The following is a 16,905-nucleotide window of genomic DNA, read 5'->3' on the forward strand; positions in this document are numbered from 1 at the left end:
ACTTTATCCATATCCCCAGAAAGCTACTTTAGAGGCAGGCTAGTGTTCCTATGTGCCTCTTAAAGGTTGGCATACCTCCTTCTCCCCATATCCTTCTGACCCCCTCTCCCTCACCCCTTTAGGCCTTGGCTCAAATGTCACTCACTGTGCAGCAAAGCCTTCCCAGACACACTTCTAAAATGCTCCACCCCACTCCCACATTCCATATCTTTTTGGTTGTCTTACTCCTTGCTAACCAATTGAACCCCACCTAACTCTTTTGAATAAAGCTGCTCAGTACAGAGAGACTTTTGTTTACTGCTGTGTCCTCATTATCTCCACCAGCATTTTCCAACCTTTCACATCTGCGGACTACCACCTGTCTACATACTCCTCCATGCACCAACCATTATGACCACTACAGTAGACCTTTCTACACCTGCCAACTGGCAATTGAAGTCTAGAGGGTTGGCTATCCCTTTCCCACTGTGAACCCTTTTTGCCCAAGAAATTGTTAGTCCGGGTATATAAAATGAATATACAAAACAGACATTTACTGATAATGAGCTGTAAATTTATTTAACATTTTATCAAGCCTCATCATTAGGGGACCACCAGTTTAAGAAGCCAGGCTCTTGATGCCAAAGAGACGCATGCAGGCAACTGACCCGGATTCTACCTCTGCACCGCTAGCACACTGCCCTAACTTGAAATGTTCGGTAACTGTTGATCAACCTTTCAGGCCTCTGCCTGGGTCTCTGTCCCTTTTCTTCCGTTTTACACCTTGGTTAGGTCTCACTTCTTTTGAGTTTTCATAGCAAGTGATATCGGAAAACTATCTGCTTTTCACCTTTCTGCCAAACGTCATTCTACAGCCTTCCTCCTACTTGTCCTTGTGATCTGGGTTTGTGCTTAGCAGAATAGGTGCTTAGCTTCTAAGAAATAATTTGTCCGGGAGGGCTGGGGATTCTGGTCCCTTCTCAGCCCATAAAGTAGAGCTTAGTTCCCGCCCAGGGCAAGTCACTGACTGGCATGAACTTGGGAGGTCTGCTCTGGAAGACCCCTGAGCAAGAGCACAAGGCTACACGCTGTGGTGGCGGGGTGTGTGTATGTAGACTTGATGCCTCCCGGGTCCTACCTACCCTTCCATTCAATACCTCCTCGTGGCCAGGGCCTCCTATAAAACACAGAAGGACCGATTAATCCCGAATCCAGAAAAGCCATGAGACTTTCTATCCGTATATAGTCGTGTGCTCCACAGCAATATTTGAGATGTTACACTAAAGCATCTTTTGTTTAACGGAAGCGCGACTCAAAAGGGGTGCCCTGAACTTTCTTTGGTAAATTTGGCACCCACATCCTGGGAAGACCCTGTCTCACGCTGGGCCCCGGTTTCCCCGTCCTTGCCACGCGCATCTTCCTGAGACCTGCCTCTCAGGTGTCCCCCTACGGTCCCCTCCTCACACCCCCAACCGGAAGCGCTGGGTATGGGGAACAGGAGCGAGCGCCTTCTCCAGAAGCCTGGTTTCTCATCAGAGCAGCTCAAAATTTCAGAGTTGGAAACCAGCTCATCAACGAGCCTGATGGAGCATGGACCACTCGGTCCCCAGCCACGGTAAAGCCCACGCGAAAGTCCGCGAAGCACCCAGCAACCCGGTGCCCAGGAACTTCCGGTGTCTTGACGTCACTTCCGTGCCCGCGAGGCCCCGTGGTTCCGCGCCAGGCGCGCTCGCGCCCTCTGCCGGCCAGGAGGAGCGGTGGGACTCGATCCAATTTTAAGACGAGCTCGTGGAGCCCATTGGCCGAAAGACTCGGCCTCCGCCAATGGGAAGGCGGGCCCTGGGCCGGGGGCGGGGCTCCCACGGGCAAGGGGGTTAGCCCGGGAAGGAGGCGGTTGGGGGGCCACGGGGACGGTCTGCGGGGATGGGCGGCGCAGAGCCTGCCCACTTCATACCGAATCACACGGAGGGGGCTCCTTGCCAGCGTCGCAGGGTCCTAGAGTAAAGGCACTGGCGATGGGGGTGACTCAGGCCGCATCCATCCGCGTCTTAGTGGAGGAGACGCGCCTCGAGTGTTCTCGCCGACGGCCCGGAGCTTTAAACGGATTCGTAACTTCCAGCCCAAGGTGTTTGACATTTGGGAGTCCGTTCTCTGCGCTCGCTCTTCACCGTGATTTCATCGGATGCACACAAGCCCACGAAGGGTGTGTTATGCCAGACGCGCCACCAGTCGTTACCTGTGTGCCACTGTCTGTGCATCTGTGATAGGGAACGCTACACACTGTTGTTCTAAGAATTAATGCATTAACACCCAAGGGCGCTGGAACCCGAATAACCACAGAGTTTCTCCGTCCACAGATTAGGGAACAGGTGCAGACAATGAAGTAACTTGTCTAGAGCAGTAAAGCCAGTGGAGGCAAGTTGGGAAGCGTCTGTGCCACTTAGTCACTGTACCCTACCAGCGTCTTTCTGGACTTAGGGGAAACCTGTGGTCACCATTCTTGCCTTTAGAGCGTCATCTGTGTTTACTAGGTAGGTTCCTATTACCAGTGGCTGCTGGCTGGGCATTTAACATCTCGAGTTTAAGTGGGGAAGCTTCTCTCACTTGTTCCCCAAACCAGGAACAAGACTTTGGAGAAGTCAGGAATGGATGGCAAAATCCCTGCTAAATACCATTGACAGAAAAATGACAGTAATAGTTGTAAATGATTGCTTTGGACAAGAAATGAATTTTGAAAGCAGGTAAAGGGATATACCTGACAACCTTTCAGTATCTGTATTGCAAACCATAATGGGAAATGTACTTGGTGAAGGGATGGGTGTTGGAACATTAGCACTGTAGCACTATCCTCCCGTTGTTCATCGATTTTGCTCGAGTGAGCACCAGTAATGTCTCCTTTGTGAGACTTGTTGTTACTGTTTTTGGCATATCGAATCGCCGTGGGGAGCTTGCCAGGTTTTGCTGTGCGGGCAGGATAATCTCGGTAGCTTGCCGGGCACTCCGAGAGGGGCAGAGGAATTAAACCTGGGTCGGCCACGTGCAAGGCAAACGCCCTACCCACTGTGCTATCACTCCAGCCTGTTGGAACATTATATCACTAAAACCAAATCACGAACAACTTTGTAACTGTGTATCTCATGATGATTCAATTAATAAATACATTTTTTAAAAATGAACAGAAATGACTCTGAGAGTGTTGGATTTTGAGTTCCTGTGGGTATCTAAGTGGAGACATTGTTTATGGTGAGCTATGAGCTGCGTTAGCGGGAAGCACAAGTACCACAGGAAGTCTGGTCAGGGACATACAGAATTGCCTGCCAGGGTTATGATGGCGGCAGCAGCAGGCTTTGGTGGATGAGTAGGAGTTAGCTGGGTAGGAAAGCCTGGGGAGTTTGAGAGAATCATTCCAGACCAATGCAGTGGGGTGCACAAAGGAATAGAGGTACAATAATGTAGTCATTTCTTGAGAGCTGAAGTACTGTATGGAAGGAGAGAATGGAATGGAAACTAGAGCACGCTGGGAAGGCCGTGCTCCTGAGGCAGCAGCAAGGGGGAGGAGAGGTCTTATACTTTAGGCCACTCCCTGAGAGGTTGTGAAGAGAGTGTGGCCAGCCTCACTACTACAGCATTCTGAGATCCCACAGCCAATAATCACACTCTTCCAAACTTTCAGTCAATTGTTATATAGCAATGGAAGAGTTGAACATCAACAGAGAAGAGAGAGAGCTAGGGATAGAGAGGAGACGGTTGTAGCTCTAGGCAGAGAAGTTGTTAAATGAGGCAATGAGTGGGGATGTTTGAAAAGCAGGGGGTGCACTGAGATAAGAATGAACAAAGAGGGGCTGGAGCAATAGTATAGTAGGTAGGGCATTTGCCTTGCTTGCGACCAACCCGGGTTCGATTCCCAGCATCCCATATGGTCCCCGGAGCACCGCCAGGAGTAATTCCTGAGTGCAGAGCCAGGAGTAACTCCTGTGCATCGCCAGGTGCGACCCAAAAAGAAAAAAAAAAAGAATGAACAAAGAGCAGAGAAGGAGCACTGTTAGTGGAACTGTATGTGTGAAAGAGGCAGAAGGCAGAGAGGAGAACAAAGCCAGTGTTGGGATAGCAAGGGAGATGGTATTAGTTAGAGCTGCCAGCATGTGAGCCACTGGGGATCAGTTTAAAAAGTAGCTCCTTGAGATTTCTGGGCAACAACAAGAGAGATTATCAAGCTAGATGGGAGGAAGAGAGAGCAGCTGCTGCTTCTCTAAGGAAGAAATGATGACGTTAGAACAGAATCCAGACTTAGTCAATGGCTGAATAAAGAGCAGTGCTCCTACATTAAATAATAATAACAACAATGATAATAATAATAATAATAATAATAAACAATCCAGATGGGAAGAATGTGAAACCACTCTTGCCTGAGTTAGCTTCCCTTGTCAAGTGTGCAGGGTAATCCTCTCCTCTTCATCCAGTCCTTCCTTCAGCCAAGAGTCACAATGTCTTCTCTATGCCAGGCACTGTCCCAAGCCCCGGAGACACGGACATGAGCTTTCTTTAGTGCCCTACGGACACGGCATTCCTGTCTCGGTTGTAGGAAGAGAAACATGACTTGTAGCTTGTGGCAACCACTTTCTCTAGCTCCGCTTCTCTCTGACACTTTGATTTCAACATATACAGGGATGCTCTTCCCATTTTCTGTCCCCTGTGTCGTGGCCTCTTTCAAAGCCTCGTCCTTTCCTCTGAAGTCTCTCCCCTGTGTGGTCAGACCTTAGGCATTGCCACATCGAACCCTCTAAGCAACAACCCAAGCTTCCTCAGTTATTCTCCCTCCTTATTCAAACTCCATCAGTCTTTCAAAGCCAGGAGCGGAAACATTCTCTCGGCCTTGCCCAGGGCACCATGCAGTGCTGGGGATTGAGCCCAGGGCTCTGTAATGTGTTCCAGCCATCTTCCAGCACCTTGGGTGCTTTCCTTAACTCTCCTTCCCTGCTTGGTTCATGGTTTCTTTTCTTTGCCCCCCCACCACCCGGCTCCTGCACCCCACCCAAGAGCTTCTCATACTCAGTTGCCATTCTTCTGTTCTTACCCCAAGGGACTAACCGGTGCTTCTTTGTAGTTATGAGCCAGCATGTGACACATGTCGAAAGTTGTCTGTAGACAGTGGACTGGTGGAAAGTGGGAGCACATGTCTGAGACCCTGGGATTCAGGAAAAAGCCCAGATTTTTGTTCTGATGGTGTGAGACCCAGGTCTCTCTCTGTGGGCCCTTGAATCCTGGAGCCAAGGCAGTCGCTAAGGGATGGGGGAGGGAGTCACCAGCTCAGGTGCCAGTCTCCCAGCAGTTCCCAGGCCATTCAAGGTGTGTGGGTCAGGGGTACTGGGACTCTGCTTCCCACAGAGTCATGCCATGAGCAGCTGCTCCATGACCTCAGAAAAGAGGTATTTTCAGATGGGGCAGGGGGTGGCTGTGGGGAGCTCAATGGGTTAAGCACATGCTTTGCATGCAGGAGGCCTGGATTTGATTCTTGGCATTGTATGGCCCACTGAGCACCACTGTGAGTGAGCCAGGAGTACCCCTGAGCACTGCTGGGTGGGGCCCCAGACAGAAACAACAAAGGTGGGCAATTTTATATTTTTGGTGTTGTTCTTTTGTTTGTTTTTGAGGGGGCCACACCAAGTGATTGTATATATATACACATATATATACATACACACACACACACACACACATATATATATAGCACTGTAGCACTGCCCTCCTGTTGTCCATTGATTTGCTCAAGGGGGCCCAGTAACGTCTCCATTGTGAGACTTGTTGTTATTGTGTTTGGCATATCGAATACATAGCTTGCCAGGCATTGCCGTGTGGGCAAGACACTCTCAGTAGCTTGCTGGGCTCTCCGAGAGGGGCGGAGAAATCGAACTCAGGTCAGCCTGGTCAGCCATGTGCAAGGCAAACACCCTTCCCGCTATGCTATAGCTCCAGCTCAGTAAACAGTTATATATATATATATATATATATATATATATATATATATAATTGTTGTTCTTTTGTTTGATTTTGGGAGGCACACTCAGGGGTTACTCCTCGCTCTGCACTCAGGAATCATCACTCCTGTTGATGGTGCTTGGGGAACCATGGGATGCCGGGGATTAAACGCCCTCCCTACTCTCTCTCCAGACTCCAGAGGTGGAATATTATGAGGACTACAAGTCCTCGATAATGTGAGAGACATGCCCCAGTGAGTGCACCCATCCAGCCTGGAGGATTCCTGCTCCTATAAAGTTCCCCATGGAGGCCTCCGCAAGTCAGAGCGGGTATCCTGGGGAAGGAGGAACAGTCTCGGCCCACAGTCCCTCAGGGCCTCATCCAGGGCAGCAGATGCGCTTCCAGGGTCTGAGGGACTGGTGAGTGACGGCCACTGGTACTGGTGCCCAGCCCAGGAGCCTAGGCAAAGGGGCTGGGCCTAGAGGAGCCTTATCCAGCTCAGCCCAGCATCCCTTTAGCTCTGTGCACACCTTTACAGTCTCGATAGGGCTCCAGCCACAGGGCAGAGGAGACGAGAGCAGAGGTGGCACCCCTGGCCTGTGTGCACGCGCCATGGGACTCACCTAGGCCCCTCGTGGGGACGGTGTGCTGGGCCTGTTGAGCCGGGACCACCGGCGGCAGGTCCTCCAGAGGAAGCAGCTGACGAGCAGCAGAGTGGAGGAGCAGAGCAGGGTGGGGATGACGATCACCTCGGCCGTCAGGCCCACGTCTGGCCGAAGGGAAAGCGGCATCAGCACAGCTCCCGGCTGCTCCCCCGGTCCCCAGCAGCCAACCTGGGCCCCAGGTCCTGAGTGGGCAGCACGGAGGGAAGGTTCCGGTGGGGAGGCGCGTGTGAATGACTCGGAGCAGTGGCCAGGGGTTCTTTTCTGCTGGTGCTCAGACCATGTTGTCCTGAGCCCGTACACAGCAGACTAAAACACCGAGGGCTGTACACGTGTACGCGCGTGTTCTGGCAAGTGTGCTGTATGTGCCTGTTTGCAGCAAGCCTGTGGCACCAGGCGTGAGGCTCACTGCCTCCTTCCGAGGGGAAAGAGAAGGGAGCGTGCGGCCAGTGACACCAGCTCTCGCTCTGTGTTCCTATGTTCCTGGTCTTCTCTGGCCCGCAGGCTGCCTCTGCGCTTGCCTTCTACCAGATGGAGAAGCTGAGGCTGAAAGGCTGGAAGTTAGGAGGGGGCCAGGGATGTGGCTCAAGGGGCTGAGGGCTCTGCAGCCCTCATGCAGACTCTGCTCCAGCTCTGCCTGCCCGTGTGGAAGAACTACATCCCTGCTTCCACCTGGCGTCACTTTAGAGGCTTTGTAGGAAGTGGTGCTGTCTGGTCTTCTCTCTCCTCTCCCCTCTCCACTTTCCCTTCTTTCTCCTCCCCTCCCCTCCCCTCCCCTCCCCTCCCCTCCTTTCTCTTTTCCCTTCCCCTCCCCTCCCCTCCCTTCTCCTTTCCCCTCCCCCCTCCACTCCCCTCCCTCCCCTCCCTTCTCCTTTCCCCTCCCCTCCCTTCCCCACCCCTCCCCTCCCCTCCCTTCCCCACCCCTCCCCTCCCTTCCCCTCCCTTCCCCTCCCCTCCCCTCCCTTCCCCTCCCTTCCCCTCCCCTCCCTTTCACTCCCCTCCCCCTTCCCTCCCCTCCCTTCTCCTTTCCGCTCCCCTCCCCTCCCTTCCCCTCCCCTCCCCTTCCCTCCCTGCCCCTCCTCTCCCCTCCCTTCTCTTTTCCCTTCCCCTCCTCTCACCTCCCTCTCCTTTCCCCTCCCCTCCCCTCCCTTCTCTTTTCCCTTCCCCTCCCCTCACCTCCCTTCTCCTTTCCCTTCCCCTCCCTCCCTCCCTTTCCCCTCCCCTCCCCTCTCCTCTCTCCTCCTCTCTTCTCCTCTCCTCTCCCCTCCCCTCTCCTCCCCTCTTCTCCTGTCACCCTCCCCTCTCCTCTCCTCTCCTCTCCTCTCCTCTCCTCTCCTCTCCTCTCCTCTCCTCTCCTCTCCTCTCCTCTCCTCTCCTCTCCTCCCCTCCCTTCTCCTCCCCCCTTTCCCCTCCTTCCCGCCTCCTCTTCTTCCCTCCCCTCCTCTTCTCTCCCCTCCCCTCTCCTCCCCTGTCCTCTCCTCCCTCAGCCCTGTATCCCACATGTGTGCTCCACCCTCCTATCCATTGTTCTGGAACACAGAGCTCTGCTCTTGCTAGGCGGGCATGGCTAAGCGGGGTGGAAATGGTCCTCTCAGGCCAACGTGAGGATTAGACGAGAGAGAGGAGAGCTATGGCATGCATAGTGCTTCACAGTGTAGAGGGACAGGTCGTCAGTGCCAGGGACTTTGAGAGGACAGAGGAAGCACATTCAAAGTCATGGATCTGAACAGGTTTTAGATTCCAGAGCTCGGAAAGCCCTTTGGAACCACACAGTGAACTGGTGAGGAGCCAGAGCACCCTCCCCCCCCTCCCCCACACACACACCTTCAGCAGAGGAAGGTTTGCCCAATATTCATGCTCTATCCCACACTATTTGACTAGTAAAGTCCCCGGCCGAGCATGGGCTGGGCTTGGGGAGTTGGATATTTGCTTTGGGAACCCGCGTTTCCAAGGGGCTTTGCTCCACCTCCCACCCCGTCCGTCCCTTCCCCAGGCTGGGGCCCTGTCCAGAGGCTCCTGTGCTCCTTCTGCTTTGCTGCTCTGGCGCTCTGATGCCAGGAAGGGCAGCTACTTACGGCGGCGGTGCCCGGCAGAGAAATTGCAGGGAAGCTGCGTGCCCATCAGTGGGGTGCAGGCGGCAGGTGCTCAGGGTCTCCCGGGGCCTCCTTTCCTAAAAGGCAGGGGCAGGTGAGACTGCCCGGACCCACCACGGAACCCTCCCCGTGGAAGAGCAGGCTTCCAAGGCTCCCTGCAGTCCATCGTCCCTTATGCTAAGCTGATGTGTAGGAAATGACAAACACTGTGAACGGCTCCCGGTCTGCTTTAAGAGTGACAAATCTGGTTGCAATAAGAGGGGGTCAGAATTATTGAAGAACGTCTCAGGAAGGGGCTTTGCGGCCCAGGCCCAGTCTGCTGGGAAGCAGGGGACTCCGCCGGCTGTTCCTTCTCTGGGCGAAAGATTCCCCAGTCCCACATTGCCCGTGGGCCAAGGCCCCTCTCAGTCGGGGCCCAGGGGCCCAGTGGACCGGGCTCCCTGCCCGCACTTACCGACCACTCCCAGGTCCCCTGTGCTGCGTCACACGTGGCCCTGCCACAGCTCTGACCCGTGGCAGTGTGGGAGGTGGGTGAGGAGGGGCCCAGCTCCCGCCTCCTCTCCTGCGGAGGCTGTGGGGGCCTGACCACGCCTTCTCCCCTGGGCTCCGGTCCCCAGGTGTGGGGAGGAGGAGGGCGAATCTACAGTGGGGCGATTAGAGGTTCAGAGCAGCTGGCGGGGAGTCAGGAGGTCTGGGTCTCGGTCTGGCCCTCCCTGAGTCTCCCTGTTCTTCTGGGTACAGGACAAGGCTGATTTGGGGGCGGGGGTCTGTGATGAGCTGTCCGGGAGTCCATGCACGGGCCACCATGTGACCCAGACTGCCTCCACGCCAGGGGTTGCTTCTTGACTACGACCCCAGCTTCTCATCTGTCCCCTCTCCTGGGAGCTGTGTCCCTGTACCCCAGCCGGCCTTGGGCAGGGTAGCCTTATCCTCAGCGCGCTCTCTCTCTCCTCAGCCTGCCCCTGCCCCCTCATACACATCCACCCTCTGGGCATCGTCTCTGGCCTGGCTGGGCCCCTCTTGGGTCCCATCCTCATCCCCTGTGACCCCCTGCACGCTGACTGGCCCGGAGAGATGCTGACTGTCACGGCGTGGGCCTGGCTAGAAACGATGCTCTCTGGACCTCAGGATCGGCAGCAGCTGCCCCAGGCCCCGCCAGCTTCCAGACTATCAGGCCAGGCCTGCAGTTTCCGGGGATTCATTAGACCCCAGGTCTGGTACCTCTCACCCTCGTGCCATGGCAAGGGTAGGAAGTTCCTACTCGGGCCCAGCGCCTCAGTCTCCATTACATTCCTGGAGCAAGTATGGGCATTTTTGTGGGCACTTGGGCACTACTGCAGAGTCATCAACATTCTGCGAGGAGGTAGAAGACCCAGCTGTATCTCTGGTTTAAAAACAGACATAATTTCATTTAGATAGAAAAACACAAAACAATGAGTGTGTTTCGAAACACAAGCCGCCCCCCTCCTCCACCAGTTTCCTTATGGGGTTCAGAATCCCGGGGGCCGTGGGTGGAATCACGGGGGTCAGAGCAAGGAGTAAAAACACATGTCTGGTGAGAAAGATGAGTCTTCACTCTGGCCTGTACCGCACCCCTCCCAGACCCCCCACGCCTCTCCCCACAGCTCCCTTCCTGGAAGCCTAGAACACACCCTTTGCCTCTGCCCCTGGGGGCTGTACTGGGGAGATGAAAGCGCTGCCCCTCGCCCAGGCAGGGGGCACCCTGAGGCTGCCCTGGCATGAGCAGTCAGCTCCCGGGATGGGGATGACGTCTCTAGAGCAGGGGAGGCTGGTCCCCGGATCCCCTGAGACAGCCCCGTGCTACCAAGAAACCTTATCGCTGTTGTTTTCTGCTGGCGTTGCCTCCCTGGGGAGGATCAGAGCTAATGTTCTGGTTAGAGGCCTCAGGGGCCCATCCCTGCCCCCTCAGACAGACTCACCCAGCTCTCAGGTGGGATAAGGAGGTGCAGAGTGGGGGAGAGGGACCTGCTTGCAGGAGAGGGGGTATGAGGGTGGGTACGAAGTGCCTTCACGAGATGAAGGAGGCGCCACTTGCCAAGTGCACCCTGGCAGGAAGTTGGGCACACTCTGAATACCGGTCACTCTTCACCCTGTCTCTAAAGTGGTCCAGGAAGTAGAAACGCATTTTCTCTGTGTGTCTGTCTGTCTGTTGTGTGCATGCGTACATGTGTGTGTGTGCATGCATGCGTGCGCATGTGTGCGCGTGCGTGTGTGTGTGTGTGTGTGTGTGTGTGTGTGTGTGTGCGCGCGCGTGCACTCTGGATGGCCCTGGGTCTGGTTTGCAGCACTTTGGAGTCCTGGCTGTGGGTCCCCTGAGAAGCAGCATCTTGGCTCTCAAACATGGGGCTAAGGAGACCAGTCCACAGGCTCACTCTGTGATTGTGGAGCAGAACAGCATCTGTGAGCCAGCAATGGCCACTGCGAATCAGGTGACTGGCGTCTGTGGACTCTCTCTCTGAGGCTGGCTACCTTTGTCCCCACTTCACTCGCCCATGTCAGTGTGGGGTGTCTGCTATCAGCCTCCCACTTCAGATTCTTTAGCTCAGAAATTCCCTGAGGCTTAGCACTGCCCCGCATGCCAAAACTGATTTCCAGGGCACTGCCATCTGGTGCCACCCTAGAGTGTGAGAGACCACAGCTAAGGGTGCGTGAGCACTGGTCACTGCAACACCGACAAGGGGTGGAGGGGAGAGAGTTCTCTAAGGCCGGAGGAGCCCCACTTTCCTAGAATTTCCAGATCTGCATGCAGGTTAATCCCTATAATCACACCAGATACTCGAAGTGGATGCTGGGACGGGGCCAGCGTTTGTGGGACCTGGAGCTGAGGGGGAGGGGAAAAGGGCAGGATGGATCAAGGAGGGGGTCCCTGTGCCCCAGAGGGAGATGAGCAAGGACAGATCCACGGAGCGTGTTTTGGGGGACCCTCAGAGATGTGAGGCAGAGGAAAATGAGGGGTGGGCTGGGGGAGACTCAATTTCAAACCCCACCTAATGAGGCTGGAGATAGAGAACAGTGGGGAAGGTGCTGGTTTGCATATGGTTGGCCCGGGTTCCATCCCGGGCATCCCATATGGCCCCCTGAGCACTGCCAGGAGTGATTCCTGAGTGCAGAGCCAGGAGCAAGCCCTGAGTATCACCGGGTGTGGCCCCCAAAACAACAAAAAATCAAATATTCCCCAAGTTCTCCGTGACTGGGATGTTCTCCCTCTTCCCAACAATAGTTCCTTGAAGTCTTTGCCCATGACCCTCTTCTCCCTAGAACCTCAGACCAGCCAGTGACTGGGCAGTCCCCCTCTCGTCCCTCAACTACTGAGGCAGGGCTGCGGGGACTAGGGTGTCTCACGGAAGAGCGAGCAGGCTAGGGTGGGCCAGTTGCCGGCTCTTCACAGCAGGCCCCTGGGGACTCCGACTTACGGAGGCGCAGCAGTATGTGTATGTGGGGATGGGGGAGTGGGGGAGCACATCTGGGCATGTATGTCTACACAGCAGGCCCCACGGCTTCCAGGCCAATGGGCTCCCAAACTCCTCACAAGGCATGAGGGGGAAGGTGGATGCCTCAGGTTCTGAGCCAGCTCAGAGATTCAGACCACACTCCCACACACCCAGTTTCAGCTGCCAACTGGGAGGCAGGGCCTTGCTTATTACCCCTATTTCCAGGTGAGGAAACAGAAACAGAGGTGAAGTCGCTCCTCTGAAGTTCACAGTGGCTTTGGATTCATGCTCATGTGTATGGGGTTCAGAGATGGGGCTCTTGATTTTATTGTTTTCTGGTCACACCTCGCTGTACTCAGGGTTTACTCCTGGCTCTGTGCTCAGGGATCACTCTTGGAGGGCCTCAGGGTACCATAAAGGGTGCCAGGGTGCTGGGGATGGAACCAGGGTCAGCAGTGTGCAAGGCAAGAACCTTACCTGCTGCGCATCTCTCAGGGTCCAAGTCTCATTATTCCTATGAACCTCCATCTAGTCTTAGGGTACCCACACCCTTTCCCTCAGGCAAAGACTGGCTGTGTTTCTGGGTTGTGATGAGTGCTGGTTTTTAACTCCAGTATGATCTCGACCCATTCATTTACCAGTGTAGGCCATGGGCCAGTGGGCAAGTCATCCCTTCTCTTGGATCTCATTTTCCCTCCTCTGTGAAATGGGCACAAGAGGGACAACCTAACAGGACTGCTCCCATACAGACACGCAGAAGACAAGAGAGACAGGCGTTCATGCTTGTCAACAGGGACAGAACATCTCGCAACTTTATACAAATTCAAAATTCACAGAAGTGGGCAACACTTAAAATAAAAAATACTGCTTCAGGGTGGGGTGGGGTGCCCAGATTCTGGTAGCTGAAAGGTAGAGGATGACCCTGGGGAACCCACCCATGCCCCTAGGTTCTGTGGGTCTGTCTCTGCTGGGGTGGGTGTGGTGAGCCCCCTACCTTGCTCTCCCAGTTCAGAATCTGGGCTTGGGACCAGAGAGGAGAGACACAGCTGGGGAGTCCTGTCAGCTGCTGCCGATTCAGCTAATACTCAGGGGCTGGGCAGGGGCCGAGGCCCCTCACACGTCCCTTGGAGGCTCTGCTGCTGCTCCAAGGCCGTGGCGAGAGCCGGGACTCCAGCACGACAAGCTTCTTGCTCTAACTTCCTTCTAATGCGCCTGTTTGGAGGGTGGAGGCCGGGAAGAAGAAAACTACATTTCCCAGGCCCCGTTGCAGCCAAAGCTCTGGATAGGAGTGAAGTTACCCTGAATAAAATCCCTGGGCTAGAGATCGGAGTGGGGGGTTGAACTGAGGTGAGAGAGGCAGGCCTAGCTAGGAGGTCCATGTGCTGGAACTGTCTGTCTGCAGAGGCATGCTGAGTCCGGGAGCTTCTCAGGGCTGCTCTGCTAAGTCCTTTTCCACTAGACAAGTTCAAGCAGCGTCTGTGCCCTGCAACAGGATCTTCAGAGAGGATGACTCTGAGGCTGATGCGGGGCCCAGGGCTCAGGCCCCAACTGCCCCTGCTCCCCTCAGCAACGAGACCCGAGCATCTGAATCCTATTCCTGCTACTACTACCTTTGGGTTCTTGGGCTCTGCGTCACTGGGCGCACAGACCTGTGGGCAGGAAGGTGGAGGCATGGTGATAGGAATGTGCTCGGCGACCGGGACACCTCCACGAGGTCTCAGGTCACCTCTATTTTTTGCAGAGCAGTGGGGCAAGCAGGACCCCAGAGCTCTAGGGTGGGTCTGGGACAAGCCAGGACCAGCTAGGATCTGGGTCCGTTGTGTGCTGGAAGCAGGGCAAAACAGCCTGTCACTAGCGTGGTTGGGGGCCAGTCTGGAGCCTGGGAGCCGAAGGGGTCCTGTGCATCACGGCTGGCAACACTCAGTACTTTCTGAGCCAGGGCATCTGGGGAGGAGGGAGAGACCAGGAGGCAGAGCTCTGCCCTGGACAGGAGGGGAGAGAGGAGAGGCAGGCGGCACCCTTACACCACAGCTGCGTCCCCTGCAAGGTCGGGGCTACAGCACATTAGCACCGGAAGAGCGAGCTATCCCGGAGCCCAGCTTTCGTTCCACAGACGGGGACCCGGGGACCGCCAGGGAACCCGCTGGCCTGCGGTCTTGGGGAAGCCCTGCGGGCTCCCGCGTGGTCCTGGCCCTTGGCCTCTAGATGCGGACGGTGTTGATCCGCAGGGGCTGCACGTTCTTGCCGTTGGCGTGACTCTGCCCGGGGCTGAAGTAGGAGCACAGCTTGCCGGGGAACTTCTCGCGGAAGGTGTAGAGCCAGGACATGTCGTCGGCGTTGTAGAAGATGAGCAGGCCCTGGTCATAGTCCAGGAAGACGCCCACCTTGTCCAGCTTGTCGCGGACGTTGAGCCGCGTCCAGGGCTCAGTGCAGGCACTGTACTGGTTGCCATCATGCATGACGATGCAGTAGAAGCCGCGGCTCGGCTGGATCTGGATGCTGCCCTTGCGGCTGGCGGCCTCGTGGGCCAACCCGATCACCCACTGGGTCTTCTCGGCCACCACCACCTCCCAGTAGTGGACGCCGCTGCTGAAGGCCTCGGAGCCCAGCACCGACACCTCCACATCGAAGCGTTTGGGCGAGTCCTGCAGCGGCTGTGGGTGCAAGTTCCCATAGGCCACGATGGTGCAGTCATCGGACAGGATCAGGCGCTGGTGGGCAGTGCCCGGGTCCAGGGTCAGGGCAGCGGGTACTGTCGGGGGCAGGGGGAGAGGGTGAGTGGGGAGAAGGCCCAGGAACCCACTCTGCCAGGTCTCCATGAGAGCTGAATTTTAGGGGCAGGGGTTCCCCTGTGGGCTTTGTGACTCCTGAAAACCAGCTTGACCTTTCTGGACCTCAGCTTCCTCTTCTGTGTAATGGAAGGGTGACAGCTGGGGTCCTCCCAGAGTTCAGCCGGATTGTAGGGGAGCAGGAGCTCTGGGTCTTGTGCACTGAGCTGACTCACTAGATGGGACCCAGGAGAACGACAGGGTAGCCAACCCAACACCATCCCTCAGTTTCCAGCGCCCTACCAGACATGCTTGCCAACAGAAATTCTTTCCAGTGATTCAAAATGATAACTTGACTCTGCTTTATGTAGCAACATGGTACCATGTAGAAGGCATTTCTTTTTTAATTTCTTTTCCTTTTTTTTAATTTTTGGAGCCACAGGGGCTGGAGTGATAGCACAGCGAGTAGAGTGTTTGCCTTGCACGCGGCCCGACCCGGGTTTGATTCCCAGCATCCCATATGGTCCCCTCAGCACAGCTAGGAGTAATTCCTGAGTGCATGAACCAGGAGTAACCCCTGTGCATCGCTGGGTGTGACCCAAAAAGAAAAAAAAATTTTTTGGAGCCACAAGTGGCTGTGCTCAGGACTTGCTCCTGGTGGTGCTCAGGGGACCACAAGGCAGCATCAGGGGGAGATCAGGGTTGGCTGTGTGCCAGGATAACCAACCTCACGCCCTGTTGTCTGGGAGGCCAGGACAGGACTGTGTCAAGAGAGAACCTGTGAGTCTGCCTGGTTGGATCTGTCACTATAACTGCTCCCTTTTGATCTCCAGGAAGAATGTTGTGGCTGCTCTGCCCACACTGCCTGGGGCTGTGACCCAGGGCAGAACCTGGCCGGCCAGGCAGCGTGTCTTTCACGTAATGAGTGGACACCTCCGGGCTGGGCCGACATGCCCGGTATTTCATTATCTGTCACTGCCTTGGCATGACCGTCAAATCCGTACACATGTGGGGTCTAGATTCACATGCAACCCTGAAACTGTGAACAGTCAGCTGACCTTCGAGCATGGCCCAGGCTCCAAAATGAAACCCAAGATGGGAGGCAAAAGCGGAAAGTGGCTAACACGGGCTTTCATCAGAGAGACAAGGAAACTGGCCCACGGAGGAGAGGGGGCTACAGTCCAGCCTCCCGCCCCACTTCCGATTCACTGCCCCCCCCCCCCCCACGCCCCCACACACACACTCAGGCCGGAAACCTCTGCTCAGACTGCTGGATCCTCTGCTTCTGGAAGGCACCCTACCCCCACCCCAGGGCCCATTCTCTGAGAAGTTTCTCGGCTGCCCCATGGGGTGCTCACCCTCCCTCAACCCTAGGAAGAATCCTCTCTGTACACACCTGACCCCACTGAGGCAGAAGGACAAGGGTCATGTCTGAGACAATGAGATTTCCCCCGCATGGGACCTGGCACTGGGAAGGTCTCCGAAAGGTTCCCCAAATTAAACAAACACTCAGCCGTACAGCCCTGGGCACCTGGGCTGGTCACACTGGCTGAGCAGGCTCGCCAGTCTCAGGAACTCCTGTGGAGGCCTCTCTTTACGCCTTCCTCCCCGAGGGAGCTGGTTGCCCTGCTAGATGGGGGGACTTCAACGTGACTCTCCTTGGCCTCGATGACCATGCCCAGGCCAGGGCAAACAGAAGGGGAGGGCAGGGAGGGAAGGGAGAAGAAATCCTGCTACTGGATCCTCAAAGTGCGGGAACACTCCCCTCTGCTCTCTGGCGTGCTCCTTATCTGGTGGAGCAGGGACAAGATTATCCTTGGCCGGGACACTGGTCCCTGCTGCTGTCACCTCCGCTGGCTACATCCATGCTCAGGAATCAAACGCTCCAGTGCTGGCCACCCACCCCACAGAGAGCAGGAGCCCGAACTGCTTTTGCTCGTACATCCGACAGAGCAAAACTGTGTTGGGTTTTCCA

The 16,905-nt window shown here is 55.7% G+C and overlaps 1 protein-coding gene across 1 annotated transcript in view; it reads right to left on the minus strand.

The window, feature by feature from the left end:
• Window positions 1-12,965: 12,965 nt before the first annotated feature.
• Window positions 12,966-16,905, minus strand: part of TRIM62 (tripartite motif containing 62) — a 28,886-nt gene continuing 24,946 nt past the window's right edge. Inside the window, exon 6 of the mRNA XM_056123443.1 lies at window positions 12,966-14,914. Within this exon, the coding sequence (XP_055979418.1) occupies window positions 14,364-14,914 (551 nt within the window). The 3' untranslated portion in view covers window positions 12,966-14,363. The remainder of the gene's footprint in view (window positions 14,915-16,905) is intronic.

The sequence above is a fragment of the Sorex fumeus genome, unplaced genomic scaffold (assembly GCF_029834395.1).
Source record: "Sorex fumeus unplaced genomic scaffold, SorFum_2.1 ptg000047l, whole genome shotgun sequence".
In the NCBI taxonomy this organism is placed as follows: Eukaryota; Metazoa; Chordata; class Mammalia; order Eulipotyphla; family Soricidae; genus Sorex; species Sorex fumeus.